The sequence below is a fragment of the Histoplasma capsulatum genome, assembly GCF_000150115.1.
Source record: "Histoplasma capsulatum G186AR genomic scaffold supercont2.2, whole genome shotgun sequence".
Classification (NCBI taxonomy): domain Eukaryota; kingdom Fungi; phylum Ascomycota; class Eurotiomycetes; order Onygenales; family Ajellomycetaceae; genus Histoplasma; species Histoplasma capsulatum.
The window spans coordinates 270210-296421 of NW_025544802.1; the positions used below are offsets into that span (position 1 = coordinate 270210).

Sequence of the window (26212 nt, forward strand, 5' to 3'; positions counted from 1 at the left end):
GGGTGGTGCCGGAATTCGTATTCGCACTCACTTTTGGAGCCTTTGGGCGAATGTTGGAGGGTTCGTACTCAATAACGCAAAGCTAGGAAGCAGGACGAAGCTGGGAAGCAGGGAAGCAGGAAACGCACCCGGGTGATTAATCTGAAAGCAGTTCATCTTGCCAAAGGAGTAGCGTCGTCAAGTTGAGCGTGAGAGACCAAGGAGACCAACCACCACGTAAATTGTTCTAACCCTGGTGCTACCACTAGGAATTTTTGAGGACAGAGTACCGCTGCCGGAGGGAGGCGGGAGTCCTCCATGGAAGCCGCTCCTCAATCTCTAGCCAAGAGCAGCGCTTGCGCTTCATCGTCCTGAGGATGTCCTCCTCACCCTGCGTCCACTTAGTACGGCGCGGCCCACTACCAGCCCTTTCACCATACCTTGGGTTGCGGCCATCCTCCTGAGAGGCCGGGTGCACTGGAGAGGAGACCATTGCTGATGGGGTGGGGTTGGTGAGGAGCTGAAAGAGCTTGGTCGCAACAGCTGCTGACAACTCCATTGCTTGCTTTGACGAGAGCACTAATGCCGGGGGAGGCGAGACATCGCTGCCCTCTGAGCTTGCGCGTGAGATCGAACGACTCTCACTGTGAAGGGATGGAGATGTTTGTATTTTGTGTGAAGACCGCCTTCGGGAAGCCCTGCCCCCATCTTGCTGGCGCCCACCACGCCCAAGCATACCAGAACAAGCTTGTGGAGGCCTAGCATCAAGTCCATTATGCCTTGTTGAGCCAGAGTGAGGGCGATAGACAGATGACTCACCATCCACGGCCAGAGCAGGTGGAGGAGGGAGGTGGGGTGGGGACAGCTGCTTCGCCAGCTTACGGCGCTTCAAGGGCCGTGTGGGGGGATCGTCAGTTCTGCCAGTTGGCCGGTAATTGTTGTCGCTACCTTCTTCTGACGGCGCCAGCTCAGGGTCGTGGAGTTCGTGTTCGGTCATGGAGCTAACTTCAAGATCACTGCTTGCGTTTTGGTGCAGTGCGGTACCGAGGATGCCGTTGTATGGTGGGATAACAACTTCGACGGCGACCTGCCGCCTGACACTGTTGCCAGGTTCAAGATAGTCAGCGGGAGGTTCTCCGGCCCCATGATTCTGTCCGGTCTCGACATGAGGCGCCGTGGTTGGACACTCAACAGCCCTTGTGGACGGTACAGGACTGCCTACCCTGCCTCCCGGCAGGCATTCACCGTTGGTTAACTTGACCGCCCCGCTTCGAATCCGGTCTGGTAAGCCTGGCAAGGAACAATTGTCCACATCTAACGCGCTGGAAACACCAGGCAATGATTTATTGACCTGTGTCTTGCAGAGCTGTGAAACCTCACGCTGGCTTTCCCGCTCAGTCAGCGGGTCGTGATTTGGCACGAAGTGCGGACCTGTAAAATCGATGGTGGTCAGTATTAAGTATCAATCGAGCCCCAATTAACATAATCACAAAAGGCCAAATTAGAAAGCCAAAGCGGCAAGGACAAAAACAAATAAGAGTCTGAGCGAGAGGGTTTTACCTGGGGGTATAGGACGATCATCTCCCGCTAACCTTTGGGGTGTAACCTCCCTAGACTCGGGCAAACTAGGAACATTTAGAGAACCGGTTCGCATCTGGTCTGTAGTTTCCAAAAGCTCAAAGACCCTGAGCGCAGCATCAAAGTCGTTCGGCGGAGCTTTGGTGGCCGGTGATGTGCTGCGCTCCGCCGTCGTGGAAGGTGCCGGGCAAATAGGACGCGGTGGCAACGGGTGCTGAAGCACCCGGGCAGGTGCAATTAGAGGAAGACCATGGCCTGGGTTGGGGACAGGCTGTGGTATTGAGCACGTATCTGGGGGCAGTGGAACTGACATACACGGTGGCGGTCTTTTTGAGGCAAGCATGGAGTGATGAAGAATGGGGGATTGAGAGCTCTGCTGGGTGGAGGGGGTTTGGATGGCAGTGGAGAGGCGAAGGCGCTTGGGGTCTGGATGAAAAGGTTGCTATCCAAGTCCACGAGCATGGCTACTAGCGAACGTTTTCGGATATTGCAAAGGGTGGAAGGGGACTGGGAGATGCTGGGGGGTACAATGGGAGGTAATGTCAGGGTAGCTCTTGGGAGTCTTCTTGCAACAGACCTTGGGGAGCAAGAGTTGTGTTTTATATGAGGATGTTAGTAGTGTAGCATCTGTGGTCCACAAGAATGCTCAAAATTTCTCTTGCAAGGATTATTCCGCTATGTTCCCGAGTGATGTAGTAGGCTTGTCGTAGACCTATGATTTGTCCCACAGCCCACAGAAACTGAGGTTCGTGGCCTGTTTGCTCCAATGAAAAAGTGGTAGATGGAAAATCATGGAGACATGGACGCGCGAGAAAAATGCGCTCTATCCAGGGCCATCGAGGCTGTGCGGCCCAAGTGCCCGTAGCGTCCGCTCCACCACTCACGTAAAACTGCGTACCGCCCTTCCTCTCCAGGCTCCCAGGTCCCTGAGCTGGGATAACTGGCGCGACAAGAACTCTGCTCGTGTTCGCCGTCAGAGCCAATGCCATGGCACAACCACTTGCTTGAAGTGTAATCAGGAGCACGCCATTAGCAGGGTTGCAGCCACCAATTGCGCCTTATATGACCAATGATGCTGCCTGCCCCATACCAAATGCCAAATCCGGAAGTTCCAGTGCATCGCCTCTGTTTCCTGCAGCAATCCGGAGGGCGAGAAGCCTGCGGAAGTCAGGTGTGCGACGTCAGCTGCAGGCATGGGTCTCGCTAGCGGCGCTCGATGTAGCGAGGCATTTTTGCCATTGGTCCGAGGCACCGTGGGCACGGCACACTGGCGCACATGCAGCAATGCCCATATGAATGCAAAAAAATCCAGAGCAGCGGGACTCAGCTGTAGACAGAGAAAATAAGAGATCTGAAAAAAGTTCAGGAGAAGAGAGCACGGGCTGCTAAAGAAATCCAGTGGAATGCAAAAGCACAGAGAAGAGCAGAAAAGCAAGATAAACAAGAGGAAGCAGAAAGACGGCTGTTCTATTCCGCGCGCGGTCATTTGACACAGCGATGGCTCTCCGTGCTCGCGGAGTAGAGAGAGAAACGAGGCGCAGCTGGTATGAAACCAGGGCGGGGAGCGCAAGGGGCGGCCGATCTCCGAGGCGGGCCGGGGGATGATGTGACGGAGAGGAGGAGAGTGAAAAGGATGAAGAAGAGTGCGTGCATGATGGGGGAACATGAGGCCTCTTATATAGTTGCAGAAAGTGACGTTCTATGGCGCTATACTAGATTCGGAGGTGCTAGGCCCAGAAGGGACACGCTAGGGAACTCAAGAATGTGGAGGGAGTCCGGTTCTTCGGCAGCTGATGCTATCAACATATTGCAACAAAAACAAGATCTTCTGGTTTTGTCATATCCCCAAATCTACAGCCGCCCCCAATGGGACTAGGATGAAGACGGAGATGAAAATACCGAACTGGAACGCACTCTCGCTGCGTCGATTCGAAGGTATGCTGGGGAGCAATTTCGTGGTGAAGAGGGACTGGGGGCGCTCACGGAATAGATGCTATGGAAGCCATAAATGACATCTCTGTTTCAAAAAAGGTACAGGAAATAGCCTGAGAAGTAACTCAACACTGAGGACCTGCGAACCCGCGTAAGGCGATTGAAGACAGCTTGAAGACAGAAGGAACGGATGTTAAATCCACATGACATTATCTTACTTCATCTACTCCTGGTGATTCTTGTACTGTGCATACACACACAGTATGTACATGATATGTCCCCAAGGGCCCTCCCAACCACAACATTTTTATTTTTATCATTTTTATTCATATCTCTCTTAAGATTTCACTACCAATAGTTGGTCATGATTATATCACGTCAATCATCTGGTTTCTTTGATTTTTTTCTGGCAACTTACATGCTCCGTAAATTGATGGCAGATTGAAATTATTTCTCATATCTAGTGTGTGGATTCACAGGATGGGGTTTAGTCATAGGCCTGCATGTGCATTTCGGATCATGAGATGCAACGGATTTGATCAAGCAAGCCTGTCATCTGTGATATATTAACCCACCCATTGAAAATAAACAGGATTTTTCTGATGTCGCTGTATACAATACCCCGTTTTCCAGTACATTTCTGAAGATCAACCAGCTGAATTCTGGCTTGTTCGACCTGCAATGCCTGCAGATGCCTCATGTGGCCCCTTAACCTGCATGCACTGGGCAGAGATCCATATCACGGGTTATCTCCGCCGTCCTCCCACCTGCCTCAAAACCACATCGCGTACGATGCAGACATGTGACGCTATATCAATGGATGGCGAGTCCACCTCGGGCCCAACATGGACATCGAGTAGTCCGATTCTTCTCACTCATCTTCTCCTCTACGTCTGTTGACATCAAAACGTTCTATCGCCCACCATAGCCCTCAGAACCAACATCAACACTGTGCCCCATATCTCTCTACCCCAACACAGCAGCTAGCCAGGAGCAGAAGCGACGTCACATCCACCATGCGCACAGACAGTACCAGCAGCATCACCGGTGCCATCATAACAGCCGTGGCGACGGCAGCGCTGATAAGCAATGTGAGCGGAGTCTGGACCTGTCCCAGTGAACGTGAGCCCTTCTGTTGTGGTAAATATTCGAATGTTGATGAGGATCCGATGGCCGTTATTGGGATTGAGTGTATGCATTTTTTCCATCCTTGTCCGACGTTCTCTGTGTCTTCCCGTATGGAGAGTTATATGGACCCCCCTCCCCTTTATTGTTATCGCGTCTGGTGTCATGATGCGGTTTGCTGGTTGTATGGCAACCATGGGGGAATGCTTCTCTCCTCCCCCTTTCCTTTTTGTTCGCGCTCTGAGGCGAGAATTAAGTCTTGGCTGACAGAATATCTTCCCGGAAACAATTCAATATATATAGGCGTTAATGCACCTAGAAATGACAACTGTACCGACGGGGTTCCTGTTCAATGCTGCAAGCCAATGGTAGGCGTAGTTTCCTCACCCCTTTTATCTATAATATCAACAATAGAAACATGCTTCCGTTCTTACCCGGATATGTGTATTAATTTTATTTTATTTTTAACTTTCCCACCACTTTTTCTTCATATTGGCCGTCCGTGTCACATTTCTAACAGCAATATGCGTCATTATTTTTTTCCACCCCGAACTAGAAGCCGGAATCACCGAAGGATCCCAAGTCACACCCGAATCCGAGGGCGCGTTATTACTGCGATAGCAAGGCTGTTGGATATGGTTCGCGTTTCTGGGAGTAATTCGGAATTGGAGGGCTGAAGAGATGGATTCAGAAGCAAAGGGAGCAAGGAAGGGTTGTGATATGTATTGCCTACAACGAAGGAAGCAAATGGATGATGTCTGAATTGGTGGTGATATGAGTTTGCGACTCGCAATATGGTGTGCGATATGTGATATTTTATTGGAAAAGGGTAGTAGTGATGACGAGATGGACCTGGCGGCAATCAAGCGGAAGAAAAACTTCTGTCGTTGTGTAGATTATCGGATAGCTATCTATTATAATGCAAATTGCGGGAGCGGCCAAGTTAACGAACTGTTTTTATTTACATCAGAAATAAAACTGAAATGAAATGACGTATCTCGAGATAAATGCTGAGAAACGGTTAAACGACGCGAGAATAATAATAGCAAGTATCATGCGCCTAATCTTCAGTGTGCATATCTGTAAATCCATTACGCGGAGAAATGCACGATACGGTTTTACCGGAAGATAGCCAGGGCGCTTAGATACTCTCCATTCCGCATACCGCATGAAAAAAGCAATATGGAAAAGATGAGGAATATTCGATGAGTATGCAGTTGGGAGACACCGAACAGCAAGAAACCTATCATAAAATTGGGTTCTTTTTCGTTAGTTCCCCAACTTTTTTTAATTTGAAAATTTTATTCTAATTTTTTTTTTTATATTTTATACGTTTTATTCTTTCTTTCGGTCTAGGAATTCTCAGAACTTTTCTCCCTGTAATAGCCCTTTTTGCTTGTGAACTGCAAGGAAGTCGGTGAAGTGTGTGGGGGGAGACCAAGCCAAATCATTGTCATTAGTTTTGTGACAGATGTAGAAAGCAGTGTGCAACGGGGAGCAGTTCGTGAAAAACGAAGAGGCCATCATCGTAGTTCATAGCGGTCGGCGCGGGCGGTTAAAGCATCTCCAGAACACATACTCTGTATAGATCTGTAAAAAGGAGTATTTAAGGGTATCTAGTTCTTCCCTCTCTGGATCCTCGAACTTCGCCTCTCCACCAATCTCCGCTTGATCTTCATCAGCGGTTCCATTTCCCACCGCGAGCCTTATCTCACAGCGCAGTAACATCCCACAATTCTTCCGCATTACGCCGAAAGAGCCTCTCCGCCATGTCCGGGTCCGCCTCCGCACACCACCCCAGACAGGCCTCAGTAAACGGGGCGATATCGACGCCCTCAAAGCGGGTATGCGGCCAATCCGTCGCAAAGACTAACCGCTCCCGACCAGCGCGCATCAGCTCGCGCACCATCGCGCCCACGTCGTGGAATTGCGGGTCAGCGCTGAGCCGGTACGGCCCGGATATCTTGACGTACGTGCTGCCCTTCTCCAGCAGGGAGATGAGGGCGGGAAAGCCAACCAGGTCGTACGGGTTCAATGGCGACGACGACGGCGACGACGGCGACGAGGAGCGCGGGGGTAGTTTCGGGTTTGCAATGTGGTCCAGACACACCTTGACGCCCAGGGAGGGCACGATGGTCGCGAGGTCTGGCATGGTCTCCATGCGTATGTAGAGCTCCAGCACCCAGCCGTAGTCGCGGATGAGATCCGCATACTCGTGGAGCATGCGCGCCAGTTCGCCTGCGTCCAGCTCTTGCGGAACGGAGACAAGATTCAGCCTCACCCCTCTGACGCCGAGCTGGTGCCAGGTTGACAGAACGCTGTCACCACCGTGCTGGCCGGTCTCTTCATCGATGGTGGCGGCGTCGAAGCATACAACGCCGCGAGCACGCCTGGGCCCCAATTGCCGGAGGCTGTCGAGTAGACAGGAATTGTCGTAGCCGTAGATGGAAGGCTGGATGAGGACGACGTTGTGGATGCCTGTGGTTCTCGTGAAAGCAAGAGCATCGGAGAGGGTGTGCGACTTGCTGGGCTGGTAGTCGGCGGTGGTGGAGAGAGGGTAGCGCGAGGGTTCTTCTACGACATGTATGTGGCTGTCCCAGGAGTTTGCGGGGAGTCTTTGGGGCAGAGGAGCCTCCGAGCCTCCTTTCGTTGATCTGTGTTTGAGATTGTTACTCTGGCGAAGATTGCTGCCCATGATTCTCGGGGCTCTGGGTTGAATTCGAAGTGGGGGGAGGAGAGGAGCGGCATGCCATAAAGGCTGTATAGTTGTCAAGGCGGTTGGTTCTCGAACAAAGGGCTGCAAACCCGAGGCTTTTGTGCGACTCGGCTGGGAAAAGCTCTCAAGAGTGCGACGGAGATGGTCCCGGTGTTTTAGGATGTCCCATGTGAACCGGTTTAACTACTCCATGCTATTAGTAACAAAATCTAGTGGTCATGGCGTAGGTTGTTATACAACGAGTATCCCAGCAGCAGTGGGCCCCATGGAGGAGGTCCCTCCAGGGATTGCCGAAAGAAAAGAACAGCTGCCAAATGAGCAGTTCTGGTTATCAGTTGAGAGGTGATATAGTTCCATAAAATATCTCAACAGCTTAACTGTATGGAGTTCTCTTTATGGAGATATACATAATTGTAAATGTATACGAACGATTCTTTGAGCCCGTGGCAAACGCTTCACATTATCTAGAGCAATCAAGCGAAATTGGAGTGAACAAATAAATGGCACAGTCCAATAGTTGCTTTATTGAAGGACTAATAAATATACATACTGAGGTGAATCAATTGCGTAGCGAATTTCCATCATATAACATTTACTTTACGTGCCACCAACGAATGTGCAGAACACAACCTTAACCTCCAACTCCTAACAACGCAAACTTTTCAAAACAAAAAACATCTGGAGAGGAGGAGAAAAAAAAAACCCCACAGAAAAAAAAGAAAGAATAACCCAAACAAAAAAACGAAAAAAAAAAAAAGCTAAGAAAAAGTGAAAATATAAATCACATCGCCTCTCCCTCTCCCCATCCCGTCTCGAACTTCCCACCCATAGTAGTCGACAACGGCTCCACATACGAAAAGGCCTCGAACAGCTCCGGCGCAATCTCGTACATCCCTTCCTGCTTCAGCGAATCGGGTATCGCCAACGACGGATCCGGGTCCGTCAACATGGCGTTGCTGTCATCCTCACGCTGTTTCGCTAGCGGGGGAGGCGTGAAGCTGAACGCGCCATGTGGTGGGACAGTGTAAAGAAGCGGGGACTGAGTTGTCTGTATTGTGGATGGGGATGAGGACGACGCGGTGAGCTGGTCGCTGTGGGGTCTGGAGACGTCTGGTGCTTTGCGGGCAAGCGAGATATGTTGGGTGTCACGGTTCGAAGAGTCGCGGATATCGATGCCGAGTTTTGCGAGTTCTTGTTCAATGAGGTTGAGGGCGGTTTTTATCACTTAGGGGTGGTGGAGGGGGCGGTTTGTTTAGTATGATTTCAGAGACCCGAGTTCCAGAATTTTAGGTTTCTCCTACATCGTACGGGGATGTACTCACCAGGATTAGTCATTGTAACGCGATTTAAGGCAGCCACGCAGAATCTCAATTTATCCAGTGTCTGCGGGGAGGCGTATCTCAACGCCTGGATTTCGAGCAGGAATATTGACGCGGCGGTGTAGATGCTGTAGGCCATGGATAAGAGGACATGTCCGTCTCCGAACGTGCGTCGGAAGAGGTCGTAGAGGGCGAGTATGGATGTAGCGGACGATACGCATTGGACCAGCGGTTTCCCATTGTGAGTTTCTTCGGCAGCGCCCCTAAATGGCCTGGAACACAGGGCTGGCCTGTGGAGGAGAATATTCGTCGTGTGATAGATGCAGCTAGAACAAAGTATGAGTTACGGGGATTCTCTGGTGCCCTTTTGTTTTGTTTTGTTTTGTTTTGTTTTTTTGAATGGATTGAAAACACGATAAAAAAATACATACTTCAGAGTAACAATATGGCTTGGCGGAGAGTAGGGCGGGAGGTTGTCGATGATGAGTTTTAGAAAAACGGGAAGCTCATCCCACCACCTTTCGAGACTGCTACTTTGTTGAACGAGGCAGGTCTGGAATTCAGCTTCTGTGCTTTTTCGGACCGGGTCGTATATGTGGATTATAATCTGGTTGAGGATTTCCGTTAAGGAGCACATCTTCATAAAGCATGAGGTTGCATGGGACTGTGTTGGTGGGTAGTGTGTGCCTTCGGGGAAAACGACACCATGAGGCGTCCAAATCTCAATTTCAGCCGTGTCATCCACTGTCAATATTTGTATCATCAGTTGCTTGAAAAAAAAATAAATAAATAAAAAAGAGAGAGAAAATCCTCATATGAAAACCAGGAGGGTTTACTGACACAATATCCGCGGGGGGCTGACAGGAGTATCTTGAATGATAGGAGACCTGCCAAAGTAAAGAGAAACCAATTTATCCCAAAAGTAACAAGTCCAGAACAGGCGATTGCGAATCTCGATATCCTCATCGGAGAACCGTACGCTCGAATATTTTCTGCTATCAATCGTGATGCCTAGGTCCTCAACCAACCTGAATGCCATGCCGCTGTATAGCCAAGCCTGGGTCCTGTTTCCGCGGCCGCATTCTTCCGCGCTTAAAAGGAGCAGTGACTGCACAATGGGTATTTGGCCGTTACCGGCCTTCAGAGAGTTGAACAAACCGAAACAGACCTTATCGAGAAACTTGTTTCCACAGTCGAGTTCTTTGATCTGGTTGGCTATTTTCGGCTCGTTCTTGCACCATCTCATTGAATGAGATACGATGGCATTCAACAAAATCTCAGAGAAATACGGGCCGTTCAATTTCATGTCGCCTGTAGAACAGCCAATGAGCAAAAAAGGTATCCTTAATACGTGGATGGGCCGGAAACAAAAGGAAAAAAAAAAAAAAAAAAAAAAAAACCACGGGTGGAATATTTCCGAGGGAATCGACTTACGAGTAAATGCCGGCCGATAAACGAAGTTGAAAAGCGGATGTACCCAGCACCAATGCGAATCGAGTAGGTGTTGGAACGGGTCCTGGGTCAGCTCAGTATATCTTCTAATTCCCATATCGAAAAGAAAAAGAAAAAGAAAACGAAAAGAGAAACCCTCAGGGAAAAGAAAAGAAAACCGAAATAGAAACACAATGGAATCGGCATCCTCTTACAGGGATGGTAGTCAACTGTTCAAACGCCCTCTCCCTCCACGCGTTGTTAATGAGCCGTTCTTTTCGGCTATCGAGCTCTGAAGCAACAGGAGACAACGCGTCCGTGTTCTCTCGCGCCAGACTGCTAGGTAGCTGGAACAGGCTGGTCGGGCCGTAGAGAGAGATGCGTCCGTCATCTCCAACCTTCAATCCGTCAATGGCTCTAACTAAGTCTCGCGGGATATGGTTGTCGTCGGCATCGCGGGGTCTGGTGCTTCCTGACGCTCTCCGCTGGGACTCCTCGATATTATTTTTCTGCTGGTGATGGTGGTGGTGTTGTTGTTGCTCTGAGTTCTGTGGCCCTGTTGCGTCATCCGCATTCCCATGGCCGCCTCTTAGTTGTGCGATAGTTGCTTCGAGCTCAGCCACGCGAGCTTCAAGGGTCTTTGTATAGGACAAGGTGGGTGTTCTGCAGAAGAAGTAAAGTCAAGAAAGGAAAACACACCAACATAATTAGCAGAGGCTCTGATATTATTGGGAACAAAAGAAAAAATTAAGCCAAAATTTGCTTTTTTCTTGGTTTCTTTTCTTTTTTTTCTTTTTTCTTTTTATTTTGCTTATTCCACGAGGTGATAAGAATAGGGCCATAATAAACCAAATGATTGGCTTATCGGGAGCCCGTGGTTGCTATGATTATTATTATGACGACGATTATTGGCGACTCACAGGCTATATACGCAGGTTTCTCCACGTGCGGTACATCGCGAGCATGAGGGGTTGGCTCCGTTGCATTTGACCTAAAGACGGATAGGTATTGCCCCACGTTTAGGGCGGATAAGCTGTGTCAACAGCGACTTGTCTCGAAAACAAGCAATCAACGACGACGATCCCGGCGTCGAGTGGCACCGTAAGCAGGGAAAAGGCGGGGCCTAGACGGGGGACAAAGCATGACTACAGCCACCATACCTTGCGTTTTCGACATGCTTCACAGGAGAAAGCACTCTTCCTGGTCACACCAGGCTTGCCAGTGTTTTCAGGCATCGGTTGGTGAATGATTGAGAAGACGAGCGGGCATAGGAGAGAGGGAGGGAGTGATGTTTGCGAGAAGCGGCTGTCTCGAGAGCTGCCCTGAGGTTTTGCCAGGAGTTGGGGTTGACCAGAACGGGATAGTTGCGGCAGGCGGCGTCAAACCTTGAGGGCAATGGATGCTTTGGGCATTGGGGTTCAAAGACTCGGCAGGAAAAACTTTCGGCGTGGCTCAGACGGTCAACCATGGCATGGCTCAAGTCGCCAGGGTTATGTGTATCCTGGCTGTATCCTGGCGATGGTTCAACCACGACGGTCACTGTGAGCATCAACCAGTTGTCGCATTTCTCTCTTTCTCCCCCCACCCCTGGCCCCCCAAACCAACCCCTAATCTATCCCTAATCAAAGAAGTCACTTGTCTCCGGGGTTCAACAAAAATCAGAACCCGTTCAGGTATACCGGTGCCTGTGAGGCTATCAGCCACGGATTTTTGGGTGGTTTGCCGTATCAGAATCTGTCTGCCCCAGGACAGACTAGGAGTTGCTTGTCGCCTTGGGTTTCACCTGACGCTACTGCATACACAACGACAGCGGCCAGGCAATGTCATGTCAACAGACACAATTCGGCAGTCTCGAGGGGGCCTAGGCGGGTGGCGCACCAGGCGGGAGTCGGCCACACTCCCATCCATGCTTGTTAGTTATTAGTTATGCTGATTGCGATTCATTGTGCATTGAATCCCCCGTGGGGTGAAGGTGAAGAATGCGAGTTGGACGCTCATGCGTGGAAAATCGCCACGTGAGAAGGATAAAACGCACTCGAATAATATCTCAGAGATGGGTTGGGTAAGGTCCCCCCCACCTTACCTTAAGGATTGATCTACCCCGTTCCGAAGCAAACCCGTGCAGTGCATGGACTTTCTCAGCAGTGGAGGGGCAGAGGGTTGGTTCAGATACCTGTCAGTCAAGGAGTATACAACCATTCAGATGGGGAAAAGCAATTGTTGCTGATATTCGCATGTATGGAGTTTTTGACAGATTAGGGATTGAGTCTCATGGGTAGCTAGCCGATTGTAGCAACTCGATTTGGAATGGAGATGTATGGAGATGTAGCGGGCGCCTAGAATCAGATATAGCCAGATTTTTCCAGACACTGGCACTCTTATCACGGTTTTGGACAGAATTCCAGCCGCCCCTGTTGTATACTCCGTGAAGAGTTGGCAAAATGGCCGCAGAACATGGACGTACTAGTACAATAACTACAATTACAGAGACACTATCTAAATACCTCTCTTGACTTTGGCAACGTTTAATAACCGTCGAAATCCTTAACATAGTTCTTCTTGTCCTGGCACAGTTAACTAACCACGACTGAGCCGATAAACCATACAAATTACATCTGTACAATCAACTTGGAAAGAAACTGATATCCAAGACCCTGCTACGGCCGTAAGACCACTAGCGAAATCAGCAGAAATTGAATCCTTCCGCCATCCCCCCAGCTGCAGAGAACGTCAGTTGCCGAAATTGCAATTCAGCTGCGAGAGGTGCGCGCGGCAGGGGGTTTGCAACCAGCATTTGGCCGTGACTGGTCCCGCAGATTTGAAACAAATATCGCGGTGTAGTGTTCTGATATCTTGCATGCGAATGCGACGAATGGGCTGCGACCGGGCGGGAAGTCACTAAGGCCGAAACCCCATCCGCAACCAGCTCACCGATGACTGGGAATGCTGAGCTTAGTGACCGTGGGTCGGCCCGATAAGTTGAGCCAGTGGTCGACGACTATCTACTATGCAAAAATTCCAACAAGGTTTAAGGTCCCAGCTACCCAGTTGCCATGCTTTGGGAGAAGGGCTAGGACACATCCGTGGCGACCGTTTCAAAGCGTCTTATTCCCTGTAAATCTCCGTCAGGGGTTGGTGCTAGAAGATTGGGCGTTGAGTTTTTTTTTTTTTTCATTCATTCATTCTTTCTTTCTCTTTTAAACAGCTGTTCAAAAAGTAGTTCTCGAAAATGCCACTATGCACCCGTCGCTGCGGGGCAGCTAGGAATCGGGGTTAAATGGATGAAGCCGAATCGGGAGGGAGGGAAAGTGACTGGTGTATGCAGTTTTAATCAAGGGTTGTGTAGTTGTAATGTTGGAATCAATGTCTAAAGGTTCCGTTTCCAAATGAGCTGTAAAGCCAGGTTTGGCTTGTTGAATCCCACGTTCGGCTGGATGCCCAATGGCACCCCTAGACGATGGATGCTTCAAGGCGACTCGAGAATAGTCAGAGGCGCTTGCTATTAGGCCACTCGGGCAAAAGAGCTCAATCACCACAAGCGCCGTGGTGGTATAGAGGGTACGAATCACCCAATCCAATCCCTCCAACACTTGCTTCATCATGGCTCAGAGTAGCGCTGGCATAGAACATGTCGGACCAAACGGCCTGGCTTAGTAATCCTTCCACCATAACTATAACTTCCCACGTACCTAGCAACCTTTGAATCAAGCAAGCTTTACACCTCTCACAGAACATGGTACGGGGGAGGAAGGATACTTGGTTCTCTTATTATGAGCAACGTCCCTGGCACACCAATCCGGAGGCTATGTGCCTGCGCACATGCTGTGGGGAGGAAAATGCCGCCAAAGGAAATGTATATAGTACAGATATAAAAATATATATATATAGATAAATCAAAAGAGTCCAAGCCACAGGCTCAATGGAATGTCGTTTCCAGGCGCAATAACCAATTATACACATCATCCACTTTCATCTTCATCTTCATCGCGTTCGCCACGGCATTAACTCCACCATGTAAATCCGGAACTCCTGTGAAGTCCCAGCAAGGCGTGTCGTCAAGAAGATGAAGATGGCTGGTCGCCCCAGAATTCACCCCTCCCTTCCCGAGCGTCATCATCATCTGCCCGCCAAGATCAACATCGACACTCCCATCCACTAGATTCTTCTCCCCTAGGACGAAAATCAGATTATATTTCATTTTCTTGGCTTCGCGGATCTTTTTCCCGAGAGATCTGGCAGAGGTATCTAGATCAATACGAAATGTTGTCCGCGCTGGTGATAGTGGTTTTGGAGGCCCTGTAGTTGAGTTGGCATCCCCACTGCTGCTGAGGACCCGCTGATAGCCGGACATTTTTGCCGCCGCATCATCCGCTGCTTGTAGGAGTTTCTCATCCTGCGAAACGGTCAGGATGATTCCCTGGCGAGGGGAGAGCCAGAACGGCCATCGGCCATTATAGTTCTCAATGAGAAGCGCGAAGAATCTTTCGAGGGAGCCGAAGATGGCCCGATGGATCAAGACCGGCACTGCTTTCCCCGGGGTTTCCGGATTGTAGTCCTCCTCACCCTCTGGAACAGCGTACTCTAGTTCGAATCTCTGTGGCAGGTTCATATCCAGCTGAATAGTGGAGAGCTGATGGAACTTGCCATCCGAATCCTGGATCTGCATGTCAATCTTCGGCCCGTAGAATGCACCATCCCCGTGATTGAGTTCCCATGACCGGCCGCTTTTCTCCAAAGCATCCCTTAGCTGCCGCTCCGCACTATCCCACAGCTCAACACTGCCAATGAAATCCTTCTCCGGTCGCGTAGATAGAACGAGACGGTAATTCTCAAATCCAAACGTCCTCATCACAGTATCAGTAAACTTCAACGCGGACTCAATCTCACTGCCAATCTGCTGCGGCCTGCAGAAGATATGGCCGTCATCCTGATGGAAGCGGCGGACGCGGGTAAGTCCGCTCAACGAGCCGGAGATCTCATTGCGGTGCAGAGGGCTGAAATCCGCATAGCGGAGCGGCAACTCGCGATAGGAGTGATTCTGCGATTTAAAGAGCAAACAGTGGCCGGGGCAATTCATGGGCTTAAGGCCGTATGATTCGTCCTCGCCAATCTGCGTTTCCGCCGTTTGTTCGCCCGTTGCGTTCCGCCCCCGTACCTCATACATGTCATCCTTGTAGTTTTGCCAGTGGCCGGAGACTTTCCACAGAGACTTTTTATAGATGCTCGGCGTCAGGACCTCGAGGAAGCCGTATTGCGTGTACTGTGCTCGAAGGAAGGAAGTTAGTTTGTTGAGGATATGGGTTCCGTTGGGGAGAAATAGTGGTGATCCCGGGCTGTATTGGGAGGTGACGAAGAGCTCTTGCTCCGTCCCTACTACTCTGTGGTCTGCTGGGGGAAGGGTATGTGTCTGCGAATAGGTGCCATGATGAGGTGCATCGCTTTTGTTGTCATTGTCGTTGTTGTTGTTGTTTCTGAGGAGCTGGCCAGCGTTGGTCTGCGATAGCTGTGACGCAGTGCATGAGCAGTTTCTGCTCCCGGCGAGGCTAGCGGGATAATAACGGTATTTCTGTATCCACTGAGGTCGGATACTAGTTGCGGAATTGATGGGAACAAAGCGCCATCGCCCTGGAAAGATGTTGGGCGGCCTCATGTGTGGTGGAATGTCGCGGCGTCCGTTCGCTATGAGGACATGTTGGGTGGTTCGAAATAATCAAAAAAATTCTGCGGAGTTGCCTGACGAACGCGAACATCGCGTGTTCCCCAACCAACAACTTCAAACGTCCAACTCAATCCCACCAACGGTCCGACGGATTACCAGCGCATTGTTGAAGCAGTTTACTTCCTTTTCCCATCCCGGAGATATATGGTATTTGCGAAGCACAACTGATGAGAGCACGTTTATTTCCTACTTTGCTTATCGAATCCAGGCTGCCACCCATCTACAACGGTTAGTTAATACGTAGGCATCAACTCTCCAAAAATACAGCATAACTATCTATAAAGAGTACCAGATTCCTCCCCGGCCCCCGCAATACTCGGATTCAGTTCTCCTTAATCTCACTAGCTTTGTCCGTTCCCTATCTGGAGACTGGATACTCCTTGCTATCTACCCCGCCAAGATGGCATCCTCGAGCCAGCCTCAGACATCCCGCTGCCTGGGAGAATCGTGGGCGAGCTGGTCTCTAGAAGACGCAGATCAGTTAACCTGTATTGATTCTGATGATGAAAGCTATCCTGAATTGGATTTTCCATCGTCCAATCCATCAACTAGACCAGATCACGCTGCATCCGCGCGCAGTAGCCAAATGCAACCGGCCCATTTCTCCCAGGATCTTTCTATGGTATCAATACCAGGCCCAGAGCTCATTATGCCCTCTCTACACGAGGGTTTTACTCCAGATAGCTCGTGGTTCGTCCCCCGTTCATCCACTGATGCGTCTAGTCATCAGCGCCCGCGGGGAACGGTACCGGGGAGCGCACCCAACCAAGTGCCTTCGGAATCTACTGGCGATAATGAAAAGAGATGTGACGAAATCCCGGGCAAAAGGCCCCCCTCACACCTCAAAGAGAACCGGAGATATTATAGAAATCCCTTATTGGTTGGGGTATTCCTACTCCTCTCGTTATACTTGGTGAAGATATCATTTTCCCCCGTTGTGACAGAGAGCACATTTGCATTACAATCAGGACAATCAGGGTCAGAGGCATTTAGCCCCTCGAAATCACCCCGCCGTTATCAGTTTATTTTAGACTCTCGTGCCAGACTTGGGCAAGTGCTCAACCCGTCGACCGAAGCTGCTTCGCTGCTTCCCACACTCCTGAAGGACGGCGAATCGGAAGTCGTTGAACTTTGTGATTTATTAACGACAGAAGACCTGGGTTCAAAGCATGAACTAGAATTCGAATGCAACCACACTTTGGTTGTAATGCGACAGGCCAGAGAATTGATCGACTCCCTCTGCATGGCCCATGGATCCGTTGCCTTTGACAATATAGACAGGGAACTTGCGCAGATAAGGAGGATGTTAGCTCATTCTGCCATGAACGAATTTGATAGCCTTGGCGGTAGAATCAAGGCTGCACTAAATATACCTTTTCGCCAACGCTCGGCCTCAGAACAGGCCATCCCGGAGTCCCGGTATAGGCAGGCCGAAGCCGCGTTTGAACTTGTGGTCAGCAAACAAGTTAATCAGATCAGTTACGCACGAGAACTTCTAAATTCGTTTCGAGCCCGCTTGCAGCCGATTGATGAAATCGTTTCCCGCGCTGTAGAAGAATCTCCATTGTGCGGATCTCACTACTCTCGGGATGAAGGGGATCCTTCGATAGCGCTGTTTTTTGCGAATATCATATGTACCTTGGAAGTATCATTATCGTTTCCCCCGTTCAGCTTTAAAGGCCGAAGGCCGAAAACTTACAGCAACGAGGCCGTGTCAAAGTTGAGACGGGCCTCAGAGAAGCAGCAATCTGCCGCTAGCATTGCGGACATCTGGGTTGCTCAGCTAGTGGATCTGAAGAGAGATTGGGAACGCGACCGAACCGCAGTTGTAACTGGTTAATTCTATTTGTTTGTATGGCTGTGGGAACCCAGGATCTACTCCGTATTTCATTATGCTCCGGGAAATTGCGGCTGTAATCGACATGAATATGCTCAATGACCCGACTGATTTCGTTCCATTTCCTCTCTTAGTACTTTCAGTTTTCGCATTCAAATTGGCAACACCCGCAACCCTGAGTTGTACCGATGACGATGTTTCTTCGGCATCAATCACCACCCCTAGCTTAACTAGCTATCCCTAGTTAGAGTTTGTCTACCCCGGCAGGACTGAGCGCAACTAAATCATACTAAGAAAAGTCCTGCCTCGGCTGATTCTCACCAAATGCATTAATTTTAGAAACCTTGTAGGGATTTGAGAATCTTTTCACGTTTTTTTTGGGGAAACATAATGAGAATGGGTTATGCTATTCGAGATATCTAGCACAAAGAGCCAGTCTCCAGCGAAGACTTGCACCTCATTGATCAGAAATCCCACAAATCAAAAAGATTGGGAGCTGGTGCTAGCTTTTTTCTTCTTTCTTGGAAAAAATCAATCCTTCTTGTCCATGATTCTGAACCGAGTTTCAACCTGCATTTCCCTTTTTTTTTCGGCTCTCGGTTTGATGTCACAGATGAAACCCTCCCTTGATGGGAATTCCCACCATTCAACAGGTCGAGGGCCGGCGACTTTTCCAGAGTTTCATCTTTCATTCGCTCTAGCTGCCCACTGGCTGCCTAGCCAACATCCGGTTTACTTGGCCATGAGTTGCTTTTTCTGCCAAGGTGTCAGGGCTAAGAAACGGGAATGAACCCTGTGTACGGGTTCAAATTGCCCTCCGCATCACAGCGAAGAAGACAACACTGCTTTCAACCGCGGCTAAAAGTGGCCGTTCTATATAACGGGGTTAGGCCACCATCATCTGGGGGCTTATGTAGCCAACTGATGGATGTGCTTAATGACTTCCCTTATCCGCTGTTCCATCTACGATAATGATTAATTTAAACCCTTCCGCAACAGCGGCGCTTTCTCAGGATGACGTCCCTCCCCGAAAACCTCCCCAAAGAAGACGAGAACGACCCCAGCTCTCCTGCACGACGTGCCGCCAGAAGAAGTGCGTTGGAAAACAAGATGAATCAATGAAAATCCCTTTATATTTCGCTCAATACGCCAGGCTAACCAGGAGACGCAAGACTAAAGTGCGACCGCAACCTGCCATGCGAGAACTGTTCGACCCGCGGCCGAGGGGCAACCTGTGTTTACGCAAACCCCCCGCCACCTGGTCAGACTAGGGGGATCCGTCGGCCTGTAGACAAAGCTACCATGCAAAGTCGTGTTCAACACCTAGAGGAGATAGTTCTATCGTTGGTGCAAGAGAAATCTCCGGCATCTTCCCAATCGCGGAGCACGCCAGAATCTCGGTCCGATGGAGAGGTCCGCGGTCACCGTGTTGGATATCACTTCGGAAATGACCCCTCTGGTTCTACGGGCCCTGGAAGTAGCGATGATCCGGCCATGCCCATTGGTGGATCTGCAGAGCCGATACAGAATTTGAGCCTACCGAGTGGTGGTGATTCGGGATATTTTGAAAGTGGTCATTGGAATTCGATTTTGGCTGATGTACGCGTTTACTTTCATTTAAGTCTATAACAACCGCCCATTCTATCTCAAGAAATTTATTTGCCGAATTCATGACCATTTTGCTTTCGTTGATGAACTCTCTGTGTGATATACTGACTCGTACCCTTTGCTCGTGACATCTTCCAGATTGGCGAATTGAAGGGTTACTTCGCAGATCAAGGCGAAGTAGATGTCTCCGAGACGACGCCTGAGGCTGGCCACTGCGAAACAGACCTACTCAGTGGTCGTTGTGGGAGGCTGACCCAGATGGAAATACTTGACCGCGTTCCCCCGAGGCCGCTCGTCGACTTTTTAATAACTCGATACTTCAATTCCAATGATCAACCGTTAGGTGCGAGTTTCCTTTTCTCCCAGACACACAATTTCTATTCATCAGTAGTGCTTATACATCTGAATGACGAAATAGTTGTCATCCATCGTCCAAGCTTTCGAAAAGAGGTACCTATCTTTATTCTTTCCTCCTCCCGCTGGCCGTAACTTGTTTGGTTGCTAGGGCGGCTGACCTGTCTGCAGTATGATCTATTCTGGGAGGATCCCTGGTCTGCGCCGATAATATGGGTTAGCAAGCTCTTTAGTATGATGTGCAGCTCTATTCGCATCGTCACCCACTCTGGAGAACAAATGCCAGAATCGCTCCTAGACCCCGACCAGCAAATGGATCAATATCGCCAATTGGCCGTTCACTGCTTGTTCGCTGGAAACTATGCCACTGGTCCGCCCCATGCGGTCGAAGCTCTGATACTATATTTCTTCACAGAGTATACGCGAACCCCAGATATGCAATTACCCTGCTGGCTTCTCTTTGGGGTAGTTCTTCGCATTTCTATGCGTAAAGGGTACCATCGTGACGCTCGACACCATCCCGGACTGTCCATTTTGGAAGGCGAGATGCGAAGACGTTCATGGACAGTATTATTTCACATGGATCTTCTCACGTCGGTAGATGCGAGTTTGCCTCGAATGATCCAACCGTCGCAGATGGATTCCGACTTACCTCGTTGTATCCGCGATGAAGATATTGATGAAACCACTATGGAACTCCCACCTTCCGGACCGGACGTGGCCAACCCCTTGCTTGCATTCACAATTGTGAAAAGGGCAATGGTAATCGTCTTTGGCACGATTGTAGATTTGAATAACACAAAAGAGTTTGCACCGTATGAGAAAATATTGCAGCTGGACAAGGCTCTGCAGGATAGTTGCCGAGTCATACCAACGACAAGCGAGGCGAACCCCACGGAACCCGCCGTGGCCGAATCACCAAGCTTAATCAGGCGTCGATTATTGCTTGATCTCATGTACCAAAAGGCCCGTTGTATGCTGCACCGCAAATATTACACCCTCTCCTGGAACAATCCGCAGTACATGTACTCGCGCCAGACGTGCATTGAGGCAGCAATGACGACGCTGCGACAGCAAGCGGTTCTACATCAAGAGTTGCAGCCGGGGGGCATGCTACATCAATTTAAATGGATGAAAATGTCGCTCATAGCGCATGAGTCGCTCCTTTCTTCAATGATTCTTTGTATGTACCTGGACCGTCTAAATCAGCAGAGTGTCAGCGGTGTTGGCGATATTGCCATTGACAATATGACACCGGAGAGAAGGTCGGAGATGTTGCATTTGTTGGAGTCTGCGTATGCTATATTAAGTGTTTCCGCCGTGTCCTCTAAATGTGCTGCAAGGGCGTGTAGGGTGTTGAATATCATTCTCCAGAAGGTGGGATTAATACTCCCGATACCAAATAACATCATGAATGAAATTGCGCCGGTACAGCGGACGAATGCGATGGCGCCGCTAGACGCAAGGGCTCATTCTGGTATGTATCACTGTATCTGTGGGGGCTTAATGTATATGATACTTACAAGAGATAGGACTCGGAACCCTAACTGCAGCACCAACAATACCCACGTTCCACCCGCATGACGGGGTATACACTCAGACGCCACCAATCCCTGTGCCGATTCCAATTAGTGAAATAGGCTTAATTGATCCGGAGGACATGTTTTTTAGCCCGGAAATCATGACGATTCGTAACTTTATCCAATTTCCCCAAGAGATAGACTGGGTACGTCTTGAAATGAATATACAAGAGAGGGACCGGGTTTGAATCCACCCCGGCTTATCCCTTTCTTTTTTCACTTTTCACGCAATTTCTCTACTAACCCTATCGGATAGAACGAATGGGATAACTCTTTTCGCCTGCATGATTGGAGCTACTCGTTCAATGTGTCACAAATGGGGGAGTGACAGGTTGGTTGGCTTGGTCGCAGACTGTGCCACAGAGGAAGACTTACCCATACTGACGATGATCACGATCAACGATAAAACGTAGAAGCTGTTCATAGACACCGCTTTTTCATATTTCTATATCCGAATTCCGTACAGCAAGCACGTCAACTGCTGCACTTGCTCGTCAACAAGCTCTCGTGGCCATCACGCAGATCACTCCAACCCACATGTCTTCGAGTGCTGCCACGCCAGTTCTATTTTGGGCATCTGGTTTCAGACCCATACCATGCTCAGGGTGAAATTTGGAAGGAAATCAAAACTAGAGGGTCCAATGATAAGGCCAGACGATGGTGGAAGCGCTCTAGCATTGTAGGGGGTTGGAATTATATAGGAGGATTCCTGGCGCTTGCTGAGGTTTATTCATTCATTGGCAATTGTTGGAGAGTACAGGCTGGAGGATGACGGATGATACCACTGTTTGTTCAATCACTATTGTATAAAATCAATCAAAATAGAGAAAATGATTATTTCAGCCCTACTTATCCGCCTCAAAGATAGCTCGGCAGATCCGGCAATGTCTTCCCGAATCTTCGGCTATTGCATGTTTAGTCATCCAAAGAAAAACCAAAAGTCCCGAGGTTGTGTTTTTGTCAAACCATCTTGCAGATGGCGGGAGGAACGAGAAGATTTCCATAAACTGGCCAAGAGCCATTATTTGTACAGGGCAATATAGTGCAAATAATATATATTTACAAAGTCACGGTATGGGATCTCTATTTTTTCGGTTTATGCACCTTGTTACATAGACAATAACATGTTCGTGGAAGCTGACGCGATTGAAACATCATGTCAGAGACTTAGCGCCGGAGACTTATTAGGCAAGTCTGAGCAGAGCTGACAGTTTCATTACTATGTAGATCCTCATAAGCCTGATTACCATAAACAAATCGACTAGTTAGTTATCCTCCCAACATTATGTCCATACAAGTCCCTGCATCCTACTCGGCGCTGCCAACCCGGCACGTAAAGGTCGATCATGTACCCGCTAGCTCCGCGACGGCCACTCCCGTCCTGCTCCTAACTCTCAATCGCCCCGATAAGCTCAATGCGTTCACAGGGACGATGGCAGAGGAGTTGATTTCGTTCTTCAATACGGCTGACGCGGACGACCGTGTCAAAACCATCGTGGTGACGGGAGCGGGGCGGGCGTTTTGCGCCGGCGCGGATCTGGAGATCGGGTTTCCGAAGAGCTCATCCGGCGATGGGTCGAGGATTAATCCTGGTGACGATGGAGTGGAACATAGAGATGGGTGTGTGCTCCTTTTCCCTTTCTGTTCTTCACATCAGTTCTTGTCGGCATTCTTACCACCTTTCCCAATACTTGCCTTCACCTGCCAGCGTACTGGAACATGTGCAACACAAGACAGAAGAAAAAAATATAAAAATAAAAATAAATAGAATAAATAAATAGAATAAAAGAAAAGAAAAGAAAAGTAGAATTAACTAATCCTATCTCCAGCGGCGGCCGCGTGACCCTCGCCATCAACTCCTGCCGCAAACCAACAATAATGGCCCTCAACGGCCCCGCCGTCGGCATAGGCATAACCATGACGCTCCCCGCAACAATCCGCCTCGCAACCCGCGGCTCAAAAATCGGCTTCGTCTTCTCGCGCCGGGGCCTGGTAATGGAAGCAGCATCCTCGTTCTTCCTCCCGCGTCTGATCGGATACAGCCGCGCTCTACACCTCGCCGCCACGGGTGCTACATACCCAGCCGAACACCCTCTATTTGGCGCGTTGTTTTCCGAGGTGCTGCCCACGGGCGCGGAGACGGTGGCGCGCGCTCTGGAGATTGCGGCGGATATTGCGAAGAATACATCAATCGTGGCATCGACGTTGATGAGGGAGATGATGTATCGGGGTCCCGGGAATGCGGAGGCGGCGCATTTGTTGGATTCCAAGGTTATTTATGGGATGTTTGGGGGCAGGGAGAATGAAGAAGGGGTCAAAAGTTTTTTGCAGAAAAGGCCGCCGGTGTTTAAGGGAAGCTTTGGGAATAAGGAGGATATACCAGATGTTTATCCTTGGTGGACGCCTGTGGATGTTAAGCAGCGGGCCAGAGCGGCGAAGTTGTGATTGATTTCGAAGTGTAGGGTTTAGTTCCCGCTATCTAGAGAGCGATTTGTGCACCAGGAGACAGATTTTCCCTCCCCTGTTCCCCCCACCAGTTTAGACTTGATGCATAACTCGTATGTCTAGTCAATGACCAGAATACTGACGATTTCTCTCTTAATGAATCAAAACATAACTTGTATTCACGAATATATATATCATTTATTTACTGGTTACATATGCGTCCGGGCTAAACTTCTTCTCGTATCTACCGCATCGTGACCTAAACCAAATGATTTTCAGTTACCCACGCATGGCTTTGGTTAAAAAAGAAATTCACTTTCCTTTCCAAGAAAAGCGCGAAAGGAACGAGAGGGGGATAAAACTCACCAACTCCTCAGCGCTCGTCGGATGAATGGCCACACAAGAATCGAAATCCTTCTTTGTCGCCCCCATCTTAACCGCCACCCCAAAGCCCTGCAACATCTCCCCAACACCCAGGCCCAGAATATGCAGACCAACGATCTTTTCGTCAGGGCCCGCGCAGACAAGTTTCATCTCCGTCGGGTTTTTCTGCTTCTCCTCCGCTGGCATGACGTCGTAGAACATCGCGGAGAATTTCGTATGATAGACCTTGATATTCTCCTTGCCGTACCTCTCGATGGCTTCAGGCTCCGTCAGGCCTGTCGTGCCGACTTCGGGATGCGAGAAGACGACGGTAGGGATGACGTCGTAGGATAGTCTGGAGGATTTGAGTTCGGCAGGCCCGAACAGGCGGTTTCCGAGCTGCCGACCGGCGGCGATGGCGACTTGTTTGGAACATATCAGTAAGAGATTCATAGATTCTCAATCTCAAGGGGGAGAAATCAGGTCACGGAAATATATAACGCACCAGGGGTCAGTTCTGCTTGTCCAGTCACGTCACCCAAGGCATAAATCCCGTCCACGGAGGTATTTTGAAACTCATCAACAGCAATATGGCCGGTGGGTGTAAGCTGGACTCCAGCGTTCTCCAGTGTCAGATCCTGAATAGCTGGAGCTCTCCCAATCGCCCACAGCAGTTCGTTAAACTCAAACACCTCCCCGTCACTGTTAGTGATCTTCAGCCTCTTCTCCGCCCCCTTTCCAGCACTGAGGAGCTCCACCGCCTCAAATTTCTTGAATCCCTTGTGGATCTTCACGCCCATATCCTCATACCGTTTGGTCATCGTAGTTTGGATCATCGGGTCGAATTTGCGCAAGAACGTCTGGCCACGGATAAACATGTGGGTCTCGACGCCAATGGACTGCATCACACCTGCCAGCTCGACAGCGATATATCCCGCACCAACCACCGCGATCTTGGGTGGGAGGACCTCGATGTCGAAAAACCCGTCACTAGTGATACCGTGGTGCGCACCGGAGGTGTCGTCGGGGATAAGCGGGTAACCACCGGTAGCAATCAAAATCTTCGGGGCCGTGTACCGGACTTTTTTCCCGTTGCCGTCCTGCAACTCAACTTCGATCTCCTTCTTGCTAAGGAAGCGGGCGGTGCCATGAACGAGGTCGATTCCCTCGCGGTTCCAGTTGCGCTCGTACACGCCGTTGAGGCGCTCGATGACGGCGTCGCGCTTGCGTTTGAAGACGGAGAAGTCGAAGGGGATGTTCTGGGGGATGTCATAGCCGTAATGCACGCCGTCGCGCAGGGTTTCGGCAATGGAGGAAAAGTTCCAGGTCATCTTTTTGGGTACGCAGCTGCATTGGTACGTTGTATATATATATAGTTATTATAGCCCGAACTAAAAACTTCATTCTCACGAGCACAAGGCATCCAGATGTTGATATTGATAACGTACCCGACATTCACACAGCACCCGCCAGACCTCCCATTCTCAATAATAAGTGTCTTTGCTTTATACCAACCCGACGCTCTCCTAGCAGCGCCGCTGCCGCCGCTGCCGCCGCCAATAACTATGTAATCGTACTCGTGCACTTCTGTGGGTGCCATAGTTGCAGATGAGGGTTTATCGGCGGGCGCGACGGAATCGGAAGAGGCGGATGAGGAGGAGAATTGCCGCGCGAGAGAATGCAGGCGCAAATGGGATGGGGTATTTGTGTGCGTGGTGTTGGTAGTAGAGGCCAGCTTCAAGCGTGTGGTGGGGTGCCAGCGGAGGGTGTGATATGGTTTTGTTTTTGAGTTTGTAGGGATTCTGGGATATCCGAACTTGGGTCGTATAAAAGTGGAAGCAACACAAGAAGGATAAGAAGAAGAGGAAAAGGAACAAGAGCAGAGAGAGGGGCGTAGGAGGGGCATTCCCTAGTATATAAACTATATATAACAACGGAAATGCAAACGGAGGGACAAAAAGGCGGGATGCAACCTGGTTGGCGACACGGGTGGGGATGTATAAAGTCAAGCGGTAAAGAATTGCAAAGTTCCCAGTCAATTGCCCAATCAAGGAATGTGTCAACCAGTCAATTCTCTAGTGAGCCTAGTCTCCTTGCTACTCGCTTCTTCTCGCTCCCCAATCCTGCGCAATTAGTTATCAATTATCCAATTATTTCAAGATGAAAACGAACTCATGGAGCCGATCGATTACTAATCCGGTCCTTAGTCAGCCCTCAGCCTCGGCG

The 26212-nt window shown here is 49.8% G+C and overlaps 10 protein-coding genes across 10 annotated transcripts; 3 read left to right on the forward strand and 7 right to left on the reverse strand.

The window, feature by feature from the left end:
* Positions 1-244: 244 nt before the first annotated feature.
* On the reverse strand, positions 245-2019 carry HCBG_01304 (uncharacterized protein; the record flags this gene model as incomplete). The annotated part of the gene is made up of 3 exons (XM_045428354.1): positions 245-1410; positions 1540-1771; positions 1873-2019. The coding sequence occupies 3 exons, from the start codon at positions 2017-2019 to the stop codon at positions 245-247; spliced, it is 1545 nt and encodes a 514-aa protein (XP_045290140.1).
* A 2453-nt stretch (positions 2020-4472) lies between these two features.
* HCBG_01305 (uncharacterized protein) lies at positions 4473-4811 on the reverse strand (the record flags this gene model as incomplete). The annotated part of the gene is made up of 1 exon (XM_045428355.1): positions 4473-4811. The coding sequence occupies one exon, from the start codon at positions 4809-4811 to the stop codon at positions 4473-4475; it is 339 nt and encodes a 112-aa protein (XP_045290141.1).
* A 1093-nt stretch (positions 4812-5904) lies between these two features.
* Positions 5905-7383, reverse strand: HCBG_01306 (amidohydrolase; the record flags this gene model as incomplete). Its single annotated transcript, XM_045428356.1, has 1 exon — positions 5905-7383. One exon carries the CDS (start codon positions 7307-7309, stop codon positions 6326-6328), a length of 984 nt encoding a protein of 327 aa, XP_045290142.1.
* Positions 7384-7828: 445 nt separating this feature from the next.
* Positions 7829-11315, reverse strand: HCBG_01307 (uncharacterized protein; the record flags this gene model as incomplete). The annotated part of the gene is made up of 8 exons (XM_045428357.1): positions 7829-8554; positions 8653-8975; positions 9081-9393; positions 9490-9960; positions 10084-10165; positions 10296-10743; positions 11001-11071; positions 11241-11315. The coding sequence occupies 8 exons, from the start codon at positions 11313-11315 to the stop codon at positions 8112-8114; spliced, it is 2226 nt and encodes a 741-aa protein (XP_045290143.1).
* Positions 11316-13340: 2025 nt separating this feature from the next.
* Positions 13341-13679, reverse strand: HCBG_01308 (uncharacterized protein; the record flags this gene model as incomplete). Its single annotated transcript, XM_045428358.1, has 1 exon — positions 13341-13679. The coding sequence occupies one exon, from the start codon at positions 13677-13679 to the stop codon at positions 13341-13343; it is 339 nt and encodes a 112-aa protein (XP_045290144.1).
* Positions 13680-13819: 140 nt separating this feature from the next.
* Positions 13820-15750, reverse strand: HCBG_01309 (threonyl-tRNA synthetase; the record flags this gene model as incomplete). Its single annotated transcript, XM_045428359.1, has 1 exon — positions 13820-15750. One exon carries the CDS (start codon positions 15728-15730, stop codon positions 13997-13999), a length of 1734 nt encoding a protein of 577 aa, XP_045290145.1.
* A 449-nt stretch (positions 15751-16199) lies between these two features.
* Positions 16200-17987, forward strand: HCBG_01310 (uncharacterized protein; the record flags this gene model as incomplete). The annotated part of the gene is made up of 1 exon (XM_045428360.1): positions 16200-17987. One exon carries the CDS (start codon positions 16200-16202, stop codon positions 17637-17639), a length of 1440 nt encoding a protein of 479 aa, XP_045290146.1.
* A 663-nt stretch (positions 17988-18650) lies between these two features.
* Positions 18651-21506, forward strand: HCBG_01311 (uncharacterized protein; the record flags this gene model as incomplete). The annotated part of the gene is made up of 8 exons (XM_045428361.1): positions 18651-18729; positions 18799-19235; positions 19383-19587; positions 19663-19694; positions 19770-20893; positions 20951-21075; positions 21131-21324; positions 21435-21506. 8 exons carry the CDS (start codon positions 18651-18653, stop codon positions 21504-21506), a joined length of 2268 nt encoding a protein of 755 aa, XP_045290147.1.
* Positions 21507-22463: 957 nt separating this feature from the next.
* Positions 22464-23623, forward strand: HCBG_01312 (enoyl-CoA hydratase/isomerase; the record flags this gene model as incomplete). The annotated part of the gene is made up of 2 exons (XM_045428362.1): positions 22464-22798; positions 23008-23623. 2 exons carry the CDS (start codon positions 22464-22466, stop codon positions 23621-23623), a joined length of 951 nt encoding a protein of 316 aa, XP_045290148.1.
* A 158-nt stretch (positions 23624-23781) lies between these two features.
* On the reverse strand, positions 23782-25888 carry HCBG_01313 (glutathione reductase; the record flags this gene model as incomplete). Its single annotated transcript, XM_045428363.1, has 4 exons — positions 23782-23882; positions 23990-24408; positions 24492-25333; positions 25435-25888. 4 exons carry the CDS (start codon positions 25584-25586, stop codon positions 23868-23870), a joined length of 1428 nt encoding a protein of 475 aa, XP_045290149.1.
* Positions 25889-26212: the final 324 nt, after the last annotated feature.